This window comes from Melampsora larici-populina (assembly GCF_000204055.1).
Source record: "Melampsora larici-populina 98AG31 unplaced genomic scaffold MELLAscaffold_6, whole genome shotgun sequence".
In the NCBI taxonomy this organism is placed as follows: domain Eukaryota; kingdom Fungi; phylum Basidiomycota; class Pucciniomycetes; order Pucciniales; family Melampsoraceae; genus Melampsora; species Melampsora laricis-populina.
The window spans coordinates 1,023,554-1,042,268 of NW_006768770.1; the positions used below are offsets into that span (position 1 = coordinate 1,023,554).

The 18,715-nt window shown below is 42.6% G+C and overlaps 2 protein-coding genes across 2 annotated transcripts; both read right to left on the reverse strand.

Annotated features, from left to right (window-relative positions):
- Nucleotides 1-5,628: 5,628 nt before the first annotated feature.
- On the reverse strand, nucleotides 5,629-7,750 carry MELLADRAFT_103506 (uncharacterized protein; the record flags this gene model as incomplete). Its single annotated transcript, XM_007406563.1, has 3 exons — nucleotides 5,629-5,862; nucleotides 6,560-7,005; nucleotides 7,249-7,750. 3 exons carry the CDS (start codon nucleotides 7,748-7,750, stop codon nucleotides 5,629-5,631), a joined length of 1,182 nt encoding a protein of 393 aa, XP_007406625.1.
- Nucleotides 7,751-15,915: 8,165 nt separating this feature from the next.
- MELLADRAFT_103507 (uncharacterized protein) lies at nucleotides 15,916-18,196 on the reverse strand (the record flags this gene model as incomplete). Its single annotated transcript, XM_007406562.1, has 11 exons — nucleotides 15,916-15,997; nucleotides 16,082-16,116; nucleotides 16,329-16,481; nucleotides 16,547-16,615; nucleotides 16,806-16,981; nucleotides 17,045-17,263; nucleotides 17,398-17,442; nucleotides 17,490-17,576; nucleotides 17,646-17,722; nucleotides 17,914-17,975; nucleotides 18,089-18,196. 11 exons carry the CDS (start codon nucleotides 18,194-18,196, stop codon nucleotides 15,916-15,918), a joined length of 1,113 nt encoding a protein of 370 aa, XP_007406624.1.
- Nucleotides 18,197-18,715: the final 519 nt, after the last annotated feature.

An 18,715-nucleotide genomic window follows, 5' to 3' on the forward strand; every position in this document is an offset into this window, starting at 1 on the left:
TGATAAGATTGAATAGATATATATATGTGTTATCATTGTCCAAAAGTTTTACTTGTCTTTCCCATCTTTGGGAAGAGAAGTAAGTCAAGTCTCACTATTTTAGAATTGAATGAGAGTATTGTTGTTAACTATTTTTCTTTCTTATTTTTGTTATGTTCTCATTTCCTGTTCAACTAGGGCATCAACTCTTTCATTAAACCTGAGATCAGTTATCTTACATGTGATAACTAACATATAAACAATCATTTCACTACTTGTTCTTCAGGTACTTATCATATTTCTTTCTATCGTATTAGCCTAATCTTTCTAATTAAGTTTATGATGTTGTAGGTCAGAAGTCTTCACTTAGATAAACTTGTAGAAGAGGTGCTTATCTGTGCAGTAGCACATGCTATCAGGTGAATAATAATCTTACCTTTGGGAAGAGAAACAACAATCATTTCACTACTTGTTCTCCAGGTCAGAAGTCTTCACTTAGATAAACTTGTAGAAGAGGTGCTTATCTGTGCATTAGTGCATGCTATCAGGTCAGGACCCCGGAATGCCCCTATAAAGGGTAGTCAACAAAAAACATGACTTTTGAGCTCCCGCGGAAATCCGCCCCTGCCAAACCGCTAAGTCCATCCCTCGCTTCACCCATAGGTTTAAGCCACATTTGATCTTTCCTCGGAATTACTCAAGACCTTTCACAACACTTACTTTGCATTACATAAACACTGTGAACCGAAAGCGGTAGTGTGTCAGCTACTTTTAATGACCGAGGGCATTGAAATTGGAAAGGATTGTATCCAAGGCTTCTCTCAAAAAACCCTCCTGTCCCATGCCTTTTGTCACCATCGCTGTGGTCAGATTTTAATGGCCTTTATATAAGTACAAAGCTAGTTTAGTCGGACTAATGATGTTGTTAATTGATATCAATCACCGTGAAATGGTGAAACTACCAAATGATGCTTTTCAAATACTACATAGCTGGGCAGGATATCGACGCACTAGAGTGTTCAATACAACATCTATTGAAAATTTTGAATATGGCTGAACGGGGCGAAATAGAGCAAACTGGTTTGACCGTGTAACTTGATGTCTCAACTGGTGAAACCGGGGTCCATTAAGGTCCAAATTGCCAATAGCGGCTGGGAAGGGCTGGGATGGCCCAGCCGCTCTTGGACCCTTGTTTCAGTGTTTTTTCTGAATATGAGTGGTTTTGAGAATATAATGACGAGCCCATCCCTCCTGGCGTCTTTTGGGTAACCCCTCTCACGCTTTTTGTCACCACCATTCCTCAATCTCTATATCTGAAGTTCACAATCCCTATTTTATTGTCTATAAAATATTCACTCAAGTTACAGCTACTGCGCTCTTTGAGATGTTTCCTTTCATCCTTCTGTACACGTAGGACACATTTTAAAGCATCCTCCACCACCCTCCCTCACCATCTTGAAATCTTTCCTTTAGTGCTTCTGCACGCCTAGGAAACCTTTCCAAGTGGTTTACATCAACTATCATACTTCTTCACTGCTTCAAAAGCTTTCCTTTAGTACTTCAGTACGCTTAGGAAAGCTCTTGAGTCACCATCTTGAAATCTTTCCTTTAGTGCTTCTGCACGCCTAGGAAACCTTTCCAAGTGGTTTACATCAAGAGGTGTGTTAGGAGGTAGCGGCTTACAATTGCGGCCTTAGATAAAGTTAATTCTTAACCGAATTGAGATTTTCATACTCTAGGGAGATACTTGGGAGAATGTCTCCTAGGAAGTTCCTTCTCAAGAACTGTCCTACCACTCTCCCGTCGAATACCATCCTTCTAGAACAGCATCCTACTAGGTTGTGGTTTGGGGTGGGTCCCAGGAGTCGGGGGTATGGGGTAACAGGTTCTTACCTTTCCCCCTTCCCGACCCCCGCGACGTGAGGACAGCGCTTGAGAAGTTTGACTTCTCGAACCCATCACTCACGGAAGGTAGAGCTGTGAGCCTGAGAAGTCTAACTCCCAAACTCAACTGACGTGAGTGTTATCTCACCGTTCTCTGACCCCCCCACCTCTGATCTGCAGCCGCTCGCCGGCTTGACCTTAACCATGTCTGTATTCAGAGTATTGCATACATTCTATTCCATGCGTTCTCACTTATGGGGCGCTCATGAATCTCAATTGATGTTAATTCAATTGTCGTCATTACTGAACTACTTCTCGACAAGGTTCAAACTTTATTTCCATTCTAATCTTCGTCAGAGCCTCAATTCCTTTAATAATTTTACCGTCTCCTTCAATTCCTTGTCATCGAATTTTCTCAGGTAAATCTTATAAGCATCTGATGACCATCTTCCTAGCCTCTTCACTTCTTCCCGCGTCGCTCCCAAGTTCCACCTCAGCGACTCTCCCCCTATCCTAAAGGAGTGGCCGTACAATCTTTTCTTGTTCGCTGGTCTATTTGAGTTCCAAATTTCCCTGTACCTTTCAATTAACTTAGTTTTCCTGAATACCAACCCTTTTCCGTCTTGTCCGTTTATCGCAAACACCTGGTCTGTTGGTTTCCTTGGTCTGAAATCGTACAATAGCTTCAAGGCCCTCACCGGGTCGATGCAAGATTTTTGGTCCTGTAAGTGAATATAATGTATCTCCCCTGGTTTGGCAGTTTTCGATCGGTGTAAGGCTAAGCTGACATAAGAACCATTCGGTCCCCATTCTACTTTGTCCCACGTTGGTAGCCAGGCTTTGGGATCGTCGGATACCAATTCCCCTAGTCTTGCACACCCCCAGAAGGCCACTAAAGCGATCGTTGTCGCCACCAAGTCGACTTCCACCTCCATGTTCCCTACCCTCGCCAACTGAACTAGATCGGCTATCATGACTGGAGGTCTCTTCTTTTCGATTTCTTTGTGTTTCAATTCGATGATTCTAGTAGCCTTCAAAAGCTTCGACACTGCCAACTCTGAACCAACTGGATACTTGCACTTATGAAACAAATGCCATGCTGTTATCCCAGCTAAGTAAGTCAAAATTGTTGTTGATTTCACTGATTCATCGTCTTCTGCCTTCGAGACCCCTTTCATTGACGCCCACACCACAAATTTCTCTACTAATTCCTCTGAAATAGGTAACAAGTTTTTCTTTTCCACCTTTTTCACTTCTGCAAATCTCAACAACTTCACTATCCCCGAATTATAATGTTTCAGTGTACCCTCGACCCAAGCTCCTCTTAGAAAATGCATTTGTACCTCATCAACATCCGACTTATCGACTCCTAGCGCATTCTTTTTGAAGACTCCGAACAGCTTTGTCGCTCTCGATACCAACTCGAAGGACTTTAAGTCTTCTTTCTCTAAGTATTTCGTTGCTTTCCTCGGCATCGCTTTTCCAAGTTTCTCAAAGCGTTAGCTGGTCGTTTGTTGGTTGGGGTAGCGATACCTGGTGTAGTAATTCTCGGAGATCAGTAGGTATTTCAATCTTGATCTCATCCATCTCTAGCCTTCCAGCTAAAATGCCTCTCGACAGCCCATCAGCAAGGTTATTCTTGGACGTTACACGTTTCTCTTTAATGTTACAACCTAATATTGTGAGTAGGCGCTGAATGTGTTTCATCTCCTCATTTAACCTTTCATCCTTAGATTTCCTCTTCTTTATTGCTGACTGAGTCGTAGTGTTGTCCGTTTCTACTTGAAAGGTTCTTCCTCGGACTGGTACTACTTTCGCCAACGCCAGGAGCCCCAGTCTGATTGTGACTGTCTCCGCCCACGCAATGTTGCGTTTACCGGTGGTCAGACCTTTTACTAGCCAGTCTTCATTCCATGCGAAACATGCCCAGTTCCGACCAATCAGAACCCCGATTCTAAGATTTGTAATATGTTGGACAATCAGCTCTCTTCAACTTGGTCTCAGGTGTCTTGTTTCTCTATTTTCACTTACCCGTAAGTTGACGAAGCATCCCCTACCCAGTCCACTACCTCCGGGACCTTGCTGGGTACTAATGTACATGATTCGAATGTTTCCAAACAGATCTTCCATTCCATCAAATCTGTCAACACATCCGTTGGAGTGAACCTCTTCTCTCCTATGTTCTTCCACGATTTCAGCCATCTATAGAAGGAACATAAGTAGGCCGCCATGTGCGGTACAATGTTTATCGTGTGTCCTAGTCTACCCAAGAACCTTTCTACTTGGTCGAATTTCCAGTCCTTCGTTGGGTCCAGATAACGGTTAACTTGTGTAAGTCTCTCGTCTATTTTCTCTTGAGGCAATCTTACTGAGTGTTTTCTCCCATTCCAGATGAACCCCAGGAACTTCTGTTCCTCAGTGAAATCTCGGTTTTTCTTTGCGCTCGTCTTCACGCCCATTTCGTCACTCAACTCTATTATGTGCTGTAGTTCTACCTTGTCGCCTGGGCGTTTCAACACTAGGCTATCGTCCACCCACCTGAAAACTTTTGGTATTCCCAACAAAATCACAATGATCGTCTTCCACGTCTCAGCCGCTGCTCCGAACACTCCACAGCTTGCTACCCCTCCGAACCCTACCGCCAAATCTACCCATATTCTACCTTCGAAGTCCATCACGCATAGGAATCGTCGTTGGTAAGGGTGTAGGCCTAATTGTCGGTAAGCTTTACTCCAGTCTACCAGAGCTAGTTCCCATTCCCCTGGATTATCACATAAAAATTTTGCCACCATCCTGAAGTCATCCCAGTTCGTCTGGTAATTCTTTTTGTCTACAAACGAGTTTACTGATGGTATTCCAGGTTTGTTTTTCGGGTAAGATAGATCATATATCAACCTTACCGATCCATCTCCATTAATCGAACTGCCCATCGGGTTTGTTCTAAAGAAACCAAACTTTTGGTAGACCTCTTCGTGAGTAAATGGTCCTATTATCCTTACTTCTCTTGCTTCTTTCGCTAACGTATTCTTTATCTCTTGTTTTACGTCTTCAGCCGATTCATGATTTGGTGGTGTATACCACTTCATGTCTCCTATTGTATGCTGTGGTATTCCTAAACAAAAGCCTTCGGTAAATCCCTCTGTGACATAAGGTATGTCATCTTCCAATCCTACCGCTTTCATCAAGTTCTCCCATTCCTTCACGTTCATTCCTGTTTCTACTTTCTTCGGCCAGTCGTTCATGACTTTCGCTTTGAAGGTTTTTCTCTGGTTCAACGGTAGCGCTACCTTGACCTTTTCTTCTTCTGAATCATCGGTTCTTCTTTTGCTATCTGAGTCCGTCTTCTCACTGTCTGATAGCTCATTATCTTCGATTCTGGATTCAACCTCAATCTCACCCTTAGTCAGCTTTTTGCTGCTGTGTGTCTTCAGATTAGGAGTTATCAACTCCGGTTCGGTTCTCTCAGCGGGTCGTCTCTCAAAGGTCTCATGTCTTTGACATTTCGGGCAAGGGCTAAATCGTGCACGGCAATCAAATTCATTGCTTCTCAGACTTTCTACATGGCAGCATTCAACTTCACACAAGAGAATCATCCCGTACCGGTCATCCCACACATCAACCAACCCATTTCAAGTTTTGTTGTAACCGAAATTTCACCATCAGCGTATCCGTTCCAATCCATTGGAAGAGGCAACCCGGGTAAGGACAAAAAGATTCCCAAACGTCAGTATCTAACTGGTCCGTCTGCATGTAGCTTTCCTTTGCTCACCTATCACCCTTCCCGTAACCTTTTCCGTTTCCCCTGCTTCCTCTGCTAGAAGATGATGCTTGGTTATTCGCATGCTTCTGGCCTAAGGCTACCCACTCCTTCCCCATACTCTTCTTTTGATAGTAGGTTTGAGGTTGAGTATTTGTACCAGCTGGTGTCTCGTCTTGGTTATACCAATGGCCTCTGTTTCCACCCCGCTGCTTCCTGTTCTGTCTCCAGTTGGCCTTCGACTGATTGTTCTGTTGGAACTTGGTGTTTTGGTACGTCTCTTGCTCCTTCTCTTGACCTGTCCTGAAGTCATATCCAAACTTCTTTTGACCTCTTGCGTACGGGTTACATTTAAATTGTAAGTCTCCGGCCATTTGGGCATCACACCTTGCTTCTCTGGCTGCTTCTTCATCAAGACCGTCTGGCAGAACCACATCGTCTAATTTCCGTTTCTTCTTCCCATTTTCTTCATATACCACCGATGCTCTAACTCTGAATGTGACTGCTCTGATAGCCAAATGATATCTTAACCCAACCATCCAGCATTTATTCCTCCGAGCCAATTTGCTCACTATGTCCTTGTGTTTTTCTATGTAGGTTGCATAGTCATGAAATCCGTATCTTTCTTTCGCATAACGATACTCCAAATCACAGGCCGAAACAAACTCTCCGTAAGTCATCTGTCCCTCCAGCTCCTCCCTCGTCTGATGATGGTTATCCCACCTCTGTCTACCTTCTTTCGTCTTCGCCGTTGATTTGTATTCGTCGATGTATGCTGCATTGAAGACTGATAATGGTACGTAGTATTTCATACGTCTAAAGTTTTTCTCCCACTGGGGAGGTAGATCCGGTAGGTCGACTGCTGATGCCTTAGTGAATCTAAAGGTTACTGGTTTTTCGACCTTCAACTCCTTCCTTTCCTCTTTTGAAGTGTCTGACTCTGTTTCGGAATCTTCTTCGGAGTCTTCTTCTCCGTACAAAGGCTTTCGGTTCTTCTTCTTCGGATCGTTCTCGTCTTCTGAGGATGATGATGAAGACGATGATGGGGAAGAGTCGGTGTCTTGTGATGACTTTTCGTGAGCTGATCTCTTCTTCGCTTTTCCTTTCTCTACCTTCTCCTTTCTCATCTCCTTTCCTCCTTCCTCGTCTATCCTCGTTCTCTTCTCTCCTCTTCCTCTTCTTCTCTAACTCATCTTTCTCCTTCTTCTTCCTCTCCTCGTCTTCTAAGGCTGACTTCTTCCTATACTCCTCTCTTAATGTTTCTAGGTCCTCATCACTCCGACCTTCGAGTGCATCCACCAACCTGTCTAATAGTGGTCGGTTGTCTTGCAACTTCTTCGAGCTGGACCTCCTGGGGTCTTCCGCTGGTTCCCTTCCAGGTATGACTGTTTTAAACAAATCAGAACACATATGTGTATCAGTATCTAACCTCAATCACTCATAAGCTACTACGCCTTGCGGAGCTGCCTTGCCTAGAGTGCTACCACAGATTTCTGGAGCAAGGGGTTTGATAACCCCCTTAGGCCTAGGACTTTCCTATTCGATCAGGGGTGAACCCTTCAGGAGCGCTGTGCAGCTCTACTGTGACCGCCTCCTTCTTCTGGGTTTGTCCAAAGATTATGACTTACTTTGGTCCGCCTCAATCACTGATCCAAGCTTCCTATTTCTTTCTCGACTCCACTCTTCATCCTCTGTTGACGATACTGATGATGATTTCTTCTTTGCTTTTCCTTTCTTCTTCTTTTTCGTCCTTTCTATCACCTCCAACTCTTCTGATTCTGAATCTTCAGTGTCAGCCTTGTCCGATTCACCTGGACCTAAGACGGCTTCCTTCATGTCTTCTATCGACTTCTTCATCTTCTCTAACTCCTCAGCGTCCTCCTCTTTATGACAATCTTCTAATGTTCTCTCAATGAATTCTTTCTTTATATCTAAGATTGATTTCAAGGTGTTGGTTATTTGTCCTGATGACGTGCCTTGATTGGCCTCCTCTCCTCCGTTCCTCTGCTTATCTTCTGTGGCAGTTCCTACCCGTGATTCAGCTCTTCTCCTCCTCATTTCTGCTTGCTCTAATTCCTTCTCCTCTTGCGCCTTCTTCTTCTCTTCCGCTAGCTTTATTGCTTGAATCATGTGGATAGATTTAAATTGTGCCTGTGTATTCGTTTTCTTCTTGAGTTTTCTCCACATTCAGTGTGTGAATCTTCAATTTGTGGTTTAAGCTTCCGTAAAAGGAATTAGATGTCCCGGCTTCTTATTGAGTTCTTTGATGGATGTATGATTTTTAAAGATAATTTTTCTAATCCTAATTTTATTTTGTGGTGGTAATTGTTGTTCTCGTTTTGTGAGTTCGGTTATACGATGAGATTACTGTCAGGATTATTAAAAAGCTACTCAAAAAATTCTGAAGGATCCAGAGTGATCTAGACACAATGGATCTTCAGAGTGCGGGCTATGAGAGAGATGATGGAGGAGAGTAGAGAGGAGAAAAACTCTGTTGTTCTCTACTCACTCCACATCCTAGGTTCAACCATCTTGTGACATACGTTACGCTGTATGTCACCAGGGGGTCCTCTCATGCCCGCACCTTTCACTCCAAAGACACTCACTCTAATTGGAATGCAGGGTACCTCCGCGGGCTCTGGGAACACATCCTATTTGTTTCTCAACGTGTGCTTTCAGCAAATGTGTTAGCACTTGTTTATGTCATTTCTGACGCTGCAGCTGATCACACGCTCCGAGTTGGGGTTGATCCATTTGCATTGGTTAATTGGTTGCCCTTGTTTAATTTACATTTGATAGACCTACAGCAGTATGTATGTTGAACTCAATGAAGACATAACCACACATCCTATTGTAAGCGATAATAAATCCACAACAGATCTTATGGTAATAATGTGAAGATTATGCAATCAGATGAAGCACAAAAGCCGTTTTGTAAGACTGCTACAAAAATTCAGGTTACGAGGAAGAATTACAACTTGAAACCGTTGCGTTACACAACTAAATGATATTACATTAAAATATATTTATCTAATTACGGACTGATAGTGACATACAACAATGGAAAAAAGATCAAGCGTAATGATATAACTGGTCATTTTCATGTGACTAATAACGTAATAAAATGTGACTATCAATTATACAACTTTGAATGCAGGCAACAAGATAAAAACACACTCTAATGATATCACAATTAGTTTTGTGGTACCTTCCTTGCACGCTTCTGGTGCTTATGTTTGATGATTTTGGGCAAAAAACATCTCTGCCACTCGGGACAAGTGGCTATCAAGTTCACAAGAGAATTGGGGACTTGATAATGACCAGGTTCAATACAGACAAAACCTGGTTCTTGGTCTTGAGGAGTGTAGAGGTGAACAATAAATCTTACAGGCAGATGACTGAAGGTCCATTCCATCGGAAATTCTTGCTGATGAGCTGCCTGAACCTTTGTTTGACCAGGGCTGTATCGATAAACCTCCAGTGAAACGTAGGAGATATTTGCACGGGATTGAGCCTCTTGAACCCATGCGTGCTTTCCTGAGCTATGTTGAAAGACAGAGAGAACGCGGCCCAGATAGAAGTACTTAACCGTGTGTGATCAGGAGTTGGTCAGCATGTGTAAAAGAACACCCAGGAATTTCAAGATCAGTGCTTACGTCTTGCTTAATCACTACGACCCATTTGTTTTTTGAAAGCGGATTTTCAAAATTTATTGCACCTATTCTAGCCAGTTGATTGTTCTGTTGTGGCTCGGTACAATCGGCTGCTGAGATATGTTCGATTCGTGTACCAGGAGCATCCAGCGCCTCTAGATTATTCTCTGGGTGCTCGTCTGTAGCCTTGTGTAATTTACGTTTTCCAAGTTTTTTCCAGCGATTTTGACGGCTTTCACCGTACTCAGGGTCCTCATGAGATCGCCAGTAGAACGAGACGGCTTTGCTATACTGACTTGGCGAAATTATCTCGTTGCCGGTGTCAGGATCATATTGAGGAACAGATAAATCTTTTGATGTGGTACGTGGTCGCTCAGGACCATGATGCTTCTGAACTTGGCTGTCATGTGCATGCCTTTTGGAAGCCATATGAACAATGTTTAAGATTCCATCTGGTGTCAAAGAAGCTTCTGAATTAGTTGAAGATTTTTCACTTTTGTTGAGTGGCTGGTTCGGATTTGGCTGCTGTACCATAGAGGTGCTTGGAGCTTCAAACGCTAGATCTTCCATCTCCAATGTTAATTTAGACATCACCACGTCGGCTTCTTGATGTTGACTCGTCAATCCAGCCGCAGTTTCTAATGCCTCCTCAGGACTGATTGTGGCTGATTTGAAAGGATACTCCAAGTAGGAGCGCTTGTGTATTGATACTGACACATCAAGATGTTGCTCTGCTAAGGTCTGCTCACCCGTGGGTTCCTGAACTGAGACATCCTGATTATTGGTAGCCATACCAGCAAAAGCTGCAAGTTCCTGTGCAAAAGTTTCTGCAACCTCCAGTAGGTCACGTATTTCGTTGTCACTAGGGTACTGACTGAGGATGTGAGTATGATCTTGTGTACTGTCGTGCGAGAAATCATATTCATAACCTATGTAATGTCTGATCAGTATAATATCCACTTTGAGAAGACTTGTGAAGACAAACTTGCCTGCATGCAAATTCTCTTTTTTGGGCAATGTGATATGCCCACTCATAATACTCTTTATAACTGCAAATATTTTTGGCATCATTTGTCTCGCATCCAGTACTGTGAAGGTAGGTGAAATAACCCGCATCCACCCAAAGATATGCTCACAGCATTCGGTTCCATGTTTCCAAGGCATAAGTGGGTGGGTAGGGTAATGTTCGTGGTGAGAGATGATGAGACCCAAGAGACTCTCGCCAAGCTGCTCAAAGATTCGGATGCTTTGATGTGATATGCAGTTCGAAGCCAAATTCATCAAGCTTCCAGGTTCCATTGAACGTTTAAGAAGATAAGCCTTCCACTTGCGGACAAAGAAGACCGCTGTGTAACTTGAAATAATCCTATCTCGGTGTGACATGCTCTGGTTCAACCATGAATCAACAAGCTTGCCAAAGATGTAGAGATATAAGACTAGACCAATGCAATCTGGTTCCGCACAAGCAGCCTTGAAAGTGTGCTCGCTGAAGGTTCGATAAGCACGGCCGTCGTCTTGTTTGTCAGTGTTCAGTATATCTTTATAGCCTAGTGGACACTCGTCAGTTTTAAGTAGGGAAATCATCTGGTCGAGGTGGACATTGAACCGTCCAAACGCTAAGAAACGTGCACCAGAAAGTAGTTGATTAGAAGCCGTCTTCCGGGCGTGCTTGGGATCTTGTACCGCCACAATTGGTCTTTTAGAGGCACCCAGAAGCGGAACACGTATGTCAACCTTGAGGTTTGGAGCTGAAAACTCGAGATAATTGGTTGCCGAGTCAACAAGTAGCTGCTGTGCAAGTAGTTCCGACGCAGCACCATCAGACCCCAAAGAGATGAGAGGAATTCCAACTGATTCGAGTAGATCAATGAATTCGATGTGCTGGTCCTTGATTTCCTCAGCAGACTCGTTCTCATGGCTAGATATCAAAGCTACAACAAAGGTAGGGACATTTGGCAGAGGGACCTGCAATGTATACGCTCGAATCTGCAAAAAAATTCATGTTGTTCAATTTTGATTCGAAGAGGTGGAGCTAGGATACTGAAAAGTACAAAGGATCAAGCTCTGACCTTTTTACACAAGCAATCACCCTCAACCGCATCTTCAACCAATTGCTTCAGGTGTTCCATATCAGAGATTTCAACATCACCACCTTCGAGACCAACTAAGCACCCCTGATTGTACCGAAGAGCTTTTACACAGACGGTCTGGTCTGTGCCAGCTGCGACGGGCCCTTTGTATCTGTATCGCTCAAGCCAAGAAACAACTGGAAGAACGTTTTTGACGTGAAACTTGTCAAGCATCCGAGCACCAATCCGCTGGCGTACTAATCGGGAGCCACGAGACGATCGGCCACAGAGGTTTGCACGAAAGAGTTCAACTGCACCTCTCGAGTAAGCTCCTGCTGTCGTCAGCATGTTATCGAGGTAGTCGTTAAACGGCATTCCTCGTGTGCTTCGACCGTTAGCTTCGCGCTCAGCCCGAATTCCAACACCCTCTGCTACCCCTCTAAGCACAGGCAGATTTTTGAACAGTCCAGCCCGGGCATGTACACCAAACATTGTCCAAAACTCAAGATCTCCAGCTCGGGTTGAACGTTCGAGTGACTGGAACAACATCCTCAGTTCAGTATACCGCAAAAGCAAATCATGAAATGAACCCCCATTCATGAAGATTTTTGCAACAAATCTCAGACTATCATCTGTTGCGTAGCCTCGAGTGATAGCTCTGAGAAATGAAGGGACTTTCTTCAGCTCCAAGCATGGCTTGCAGACTTCGACAGCCTCTGGATCAAGAGTAGCAACCCGTTGGGTACAGTTGGTAGAGTGGATGGAACCCTGGCTTCCGTCGCGTCTGATGATCCATGACGACAGCGAGAAAAGTTCTTCGTGTAGCTGTTTTTTCTGACTATCTGACAAGGAGCTCTCTAGAGAGGTGCCGAACAACTTGAGGCATACAGTGAATCTTGGTGGATACCCATGATAGGCCGTGCAAGAATGCTCAATACATATTGATATAGGCTGCTGATTTGGTCGCTTCCATGTCTCATCGGTCAGGCCCGCGCATCGGACGTCAACAGCCTGTGGCTGATCGTTCGAACCGTTCAAGTCTTTTGGTCGATCTACTGCCCTGCGGAGGCTCGCAGTTTCCTTCTTACAACTCGCTATGTGAAATTAAAGTAACATCAAAGGTTCAGTACTTGGTTAAAGAAAGGTTAACCTTTGCCTCAACAACCAAGACCTACATGTATTCCAATGCGTCTGAGCGAGCTGGATACTGCCCCGTATCATCTTTACTTCCTTGCCGCAGTGGCATTTCAACCTTATATTAGGTCCGTCCTTTTGAAAAATACAATGCGGGCAGCTTTGGCCATCGTCCGTTTTCAAAGGGCAGTTTTTACGCCTTTTTGAATCTTTGTCGGAAGCCCTCTTAGCAGACAATTTTGCTTTGGCGGTACGCATACCCGGCGAGGTTGAGCGATGAGGTTCTTCCATTGAATATATTGATATGACACGACATGAGCTGATCAGAGAGTTGGGGAATCTGACAACGGAGGACCAAAATCTAATTAAACAAGTTGAGTCCCTTGAATATTTTCCATGCTTCTTCACGCTGTCTATATATGAAGCTTTGTCCTGGCCATTCTTTATGATCTCACAATAAAGTTTGTGAGATGTCACAATATGTGAGCACCTGTCAAAGGATGGAAACGATGGTGATATAGGAAGGCAAAAACCGGCAGAAATCATGACCGAAGTGTAATCCCATGAAGCGGATTTCCGCGGAAGCTCAAAAGTCATGTTTTTTGTTGACTACCCCTTATACCGGCATTCCGGGGTCCTATCAGGTCCCTATCTCAAGACTCCAAATACATTCATATTAGCTCATGTCACCAACAGTCTAAGGGGGTTCAATATGGGACAGTCAAAGCTGCACGGCTGGGTCACAGCCCTACGGCAGAAGGGGAGCTTGCTTCTTATTGGAAAATCTCGCCTAATGCCAAATCAATTTTGGGCCTCCATTTGCTCTGCCTTTGGTCCAAAGAACACCTGAAATTTTTCTAATGAACATGGTAGCAATAATTTTCTCACATCTTTTGCTCTACTCACAATCCCATTGCCAAGAATGAATCTGGAAGTCAAAAGCACAAATTACATTTAAGCCAATCTGTTGGGACTACCGCTGCATCTATGTATGCATTTTGTTTTTCAAGGTTGAATGATTTTCTTTCTTACAGAAAAATGTTGTCCAAACCTTTTCAGACATTTCTGTCTGATCATCAAAGTGTCTGCAGCACTGTGATTGAGCTAGTGAAAAGTTACACTCTTGTAGTGAAGCTTGAGGATCAAGGCTGGTTATCACTTTTGTGAAGTTGATAAAATATCTGTATACAATGTAAAATAACACTCTGCCCAATCCAGATCCCTTGATGAAAATGTATGAGTGAATCGGAATGAGATCCTATAGATTGACACCTGATAGAAGCGCTATAAACAATAAGTAGGTGACTATAATATCCTGCTCTTAGGAATATTGACTAACCTGATAGAAGCGCTATAAACAATAAGTAGGTGACTATAATATCCTGCTCTTAGGAATATTGACTAACCTGTTAAAGGTTAGATGATAATAAAATGAAGCACACGTAGATAATGTGAGCTATGATCTAAGTCAAAGATAAAAGTTCTCTTTTCCAAAGATTGTTTTAATTACCTGATAGAAGCGCTATAAACAATAAGTAGGTGACTATAATATCCTGCTCTTAGGAATATTGACTAACCTATAACACAACAACATGATACAAAGAAAACATCAATCACTAGTTTATGGAAATGAAAAGATTGATAAAGGTTAAAGTACCTGTTAAAGGTTAGATGATAATAAAATGAAGCACACGTAGATAATGTGAGCTATGATCTAAGTCAAAGATAAAACTAACAGATTCATATCAGATAAAATTCAATTGAGTGAAAAACAAGTTTATAAAATACGTACGTTCTCTTTTCCAAAGATGGGAAAAGAGAACTACAACAGAGAGCTCGAGGATTATAAGGAAAAGGAATATGATTGATTGGGGTTAAATGAAATATGACATCATTCTCGTCTATCCTTACTTAAGTGATTTCTTAACTCTTAATGATTAGTTTTATTTATGTCCTTTACTAAATTAACTCCTTATGTCGATTGAACATTAACACTTGATTTCTTGAGGATAGATGCCACAGTGTTGATAAGGGCTGCCACAGTTCAAGGAAATTACATCAACTTGACTGGTCTCTGACTTGCATATAGTGACTGTGGTGATGAGACCATTACACAACACTGGTAGTTTGATCCCTTTCCAGGACCCCGGAATGCCCCTACAAAGGGTAGTCACAAAAAAAGTTCTTTTTGAGCTCTCTTGGGGCCCCCGGTTTCCTATCATAACCCATAATTCCAGGTACCGATCAAATAACATCTAAAATCTCAAGACGACTTGATTCAAAGCAAGAATCAATCAGGAAAACACTTAAGGGGTGCTTTGGCAAGCCACTAGGTGTTCCTCAGCATTGAGGGGCTAGTTTCAAGTAGCCAAAGTGTCTTAAAAACTGGTGTTTAGCAATGGTCAAAGAGATGAGAGGAGGACAATGAGCGGGCTAAAAACCAAATGAGGCATCTGTAAACCCATGCTGGAAAGCCCCGAGAGAGCTCAAAAAGAACTTTTTTTGGGACTACCCTTTGTAGGGGCATTCTGGGGTCCTCCCTTTCCTCAGTATGCTCCTATGGTGGATCAAGATGTATGTACAGGAGCTAAAGGCTTATACTACACTTCCCCCTGCCAAACCAAATTTGGTTTTTGAGCTCAAGAAGAAAAACTTCAACATCAAAGTTTCAAGGAGATAAATCAATGGGTCAGATGAGGAAGCATTATTAGATTTTTGCTTTCTCTTGATGGTCAACATCTGGGACCAAACATGGGCTAGGTACCTGAAACCACCAATTGAGGATCAGGGGGGTTTCTGTTTTGGGTGCCTAGGACCCTAGGCTAGCAATCTTAAGGACATTAGGTACTCAGCCTAAAGCCTCAGGTGCTTGCCTCAAGGTTTCAGGCATGTGACCTGTCAGGTACCTATCTGATACTTAGCCTTGTGAAAACAGTCTGAAAATTTCAAACTTAACTAAGTCCCTCGCTGGCTCTGTGCCAAAGGCCCGATTGGCACAGAGCCAGCGAGGGACTTAGTTAAGTTTGTGAAAATTTGGGACCAGTTCCAGAGCTGGTGATGAGATGTTCCACAGTGTAGCCTGTAGCTACAGTATTGGTATTTTTTTGATTCCACCATTCCTTTATGCCTTCAGTTCTTTCTTCTCAAATAAATTGAAGGAGAAAGTGTCTGTTCAAACATGATTAGCTAAATTAAACTCCTTCACCAAAGAACATTCACATAATATTTTGTTACTTTTGACTCATCTCTCAACAAAATGTTTGATTAAAAATAATTACATTTCCAAACATACAACACACACCTTGATAACTTAATTATATATTGTATTTTTTGGTTCTGAGCATCCATTCTGCCCAGGGATATCAGTTTTCAGATTTCTACGTCTAATATACATAAACCAACCATGTAGTTTCCAGAAATACATGTTGATATATCACATTCAAATCTCTTCTTTAATCATTTCTGTCATACCAATCTCTGTGACGCTATTTATGCTATGGAATAACCTTGTCTGATGCATACTACAGTAGATCAAAAACAAGGCACTGTTGAACCATGTGTCAGAAAACCATTGTACGTCAGATGCACAAAGACTGCGTACTCACAGGAAACCAGCAATCAACATTGCACCATGTAAACCCTGAGCAAATGAAACAAGAATCAGATGCTGACGAGTTCATCTTCACAAAGCATCAATCCGACAAATAGGAAAGAACTCTTACCACCCGAAGTGCGAGCCAATATTTCGGATCATATACAAAAGAGTCACCTGGAAAATGCAACTGAAAGATAATGTAAGGTGATGCAAAAAAGGTACGACCGAATTGAAAGTAAATCGATGCATGTACGTACCAGGTAAAGGAGAACGGGGATAGTCAAGAAACTCATTGTGATGTGCAGGATAGCTTGCATTAGCATTTGCTCTTGCTGCCTTAGAAGTATAATATCCCTATCCGTTTTGTGCCGTAAGTCTCTTGCTATAAGAAAGACAAATGGGATGTATACCTTCGACCCCATAATCATAGTCAGATCCCAGCCCTTGAAGGGCTATTTTGTATCATGGAGCTCACCAAGACTAAGATCATGGTGTTCGCCATATAGAAGATACTTCCAAGTCGAGTAAAGCGCACTATCTGAGCCTGAAGAGGTGAAAAAACATATCAAATCAATCAATGAGACAAATAGCACACCTCCAAAGTACTGTCAATTTCACAAAGCTTGCCAAAGTTTTAATGCCAATTTGCCCGTCTTACAGGAAAACTTGTTAAAGATCAGACGAACTTTTTTAAATTTGTATCATAATAATTAAAAGTTACTATCGTGACTTACGGTGTGTTTGAGAGACTCTTTCAAAGGAAGCATGATATTTAGCAACTGCAAGGAATTATAAGTCGTTGGAGAGTAGGTCAAAGCTAAATCCAGAAGCTGTCGTATCACGCTTCTTGAACTACCGTTGAGAGAGTTGTATTCAATAGTAAGTCTAGAGAAAGCCCAGGTCACCGGGGCTGTGAATGTCAAGAGTGCATCAGTGTAGTGAGTATGCTAAATCGAAATCTTCTTGAGCTGACCTATTGTCCATATCAACGCGAGCACAAAACATGCATTCATAATTGGGGCTAAGTTGAAAGGAATGCCATATTTTGATGTGTTCGAGGATACCCCGACAGGCCCCCACTTTAAATATGCTCGATGACAAATGCACATCCATACAAATCCTGAGGCGGAACGTGAAAATCCAGTCAGCATCTTTCTCACTTGTAAGTTTGCCATCGCGCAAATATTCACCCCTTCAAAACAATATGAAAACATTCAGTCCGATGTCCATTGACAACATTTTTGAAGAGATGTGCTCACCATGTGCTTGTAAGTACAATGGCGCCTTTGAGGCTCAGCAGGAGATTTGTACATGCCTGATCCAGACGACCGGCCAAGACAAAATCTTTGCAGATAATCTCGGCTATGGCGACTACATTGAAACACACAAGGATAAAGTTGGTCATTCGAAATACGAACATTGAGTACGTTTATCTGACAAACTTAGACTATGGGCCACGTAACATGAACCGCAATGAAAAGCGCGATCAATCCATATTAATCCGACTGATTAATGGATGAACGATAAACATCAATCAAGTGTATCGAGACATAATTCTACATAATTTCACTCACGCGTGTTCAGGCGGAAGAAGGAAAACCCGGTCGTCTTAGTCCTGATGTAGATGACGTATAAAGCTAAGCAAGTCGTTCTTTAAGAAGTTGAAGCGTATTGAAATCAATATCAAAGATTTATCCACATTAGTACAGTCGTTTTCAAAAAGCTTGCCGAAATTTGCCCGCAAAACTCGAGCAATTTGGCGGTGAATTAGCGGCAAGCTTTTTGAAAACGACTGTAGGTCTCTCCAAATGGAAGGGACTAGAAAAAATTGCAATGTCTTACACAAGATACAGCACTGCAAAGCAATGATCTACATAGTGTGACCAGGTTGGAAGAGGACACGGCTGTAAAGAAAGAACAAGGTGAGGTATTACAAGTTTGTTTTCAGTTGGATGTGAGGAAGTCACCTAACATAATCAAGGATTATGACACCATGGCCTCGTAGCTTTTCACGCACCTGAAGAAACACTGTCACGTATTCAGCTGTTGCGCGGTATGGGTTTGTTCCCAAGGGTATGCTGAGCACAAATTCGACGACCTCAGTCGGGCTAGGCGGTCCTGGCATCGTAAAGTTTGATCTAGTGTTTCTGGGGTTAATAATAATAAGGGGTAATGATGAGGACGGCTTTGAAGAAGAGTTAAATAAACATATAGAGAAATCAGATGAACCTTTTAAATGTCTTTGATGGCTCTCACAAATCTCCAAACCGAAAGATGGGCGAAAGGTAAATGATCTTCTTCATAAAGTTGAAGCACCTTGTGTTCTGAAGTGTTCTGTGCTGGGGATTTATTAAATTTGAATGAAGGAAAAGCAAAGAAAATGAATGAATGAGTGAAAGCAATCCTAGCTGTGCTGTGGGAGCCGATGTCCACAGATCGACACAAGTCTTCCCTCAACTTCGGCCTGATAGTAATAACTTACAAAACAGTTTGACCAAACTCGGAAATAATGTGAGCAAGGTAACACAAGTTGAAAGCCTTTGTCAGTGCATAAAAATCACAAGTAAGTCATGGATAGAGGTGTCTTTGATTGTCAAGGATTTTATTGTGGAGTAAGTTTAACAAAAGAATGGATATGTTAATG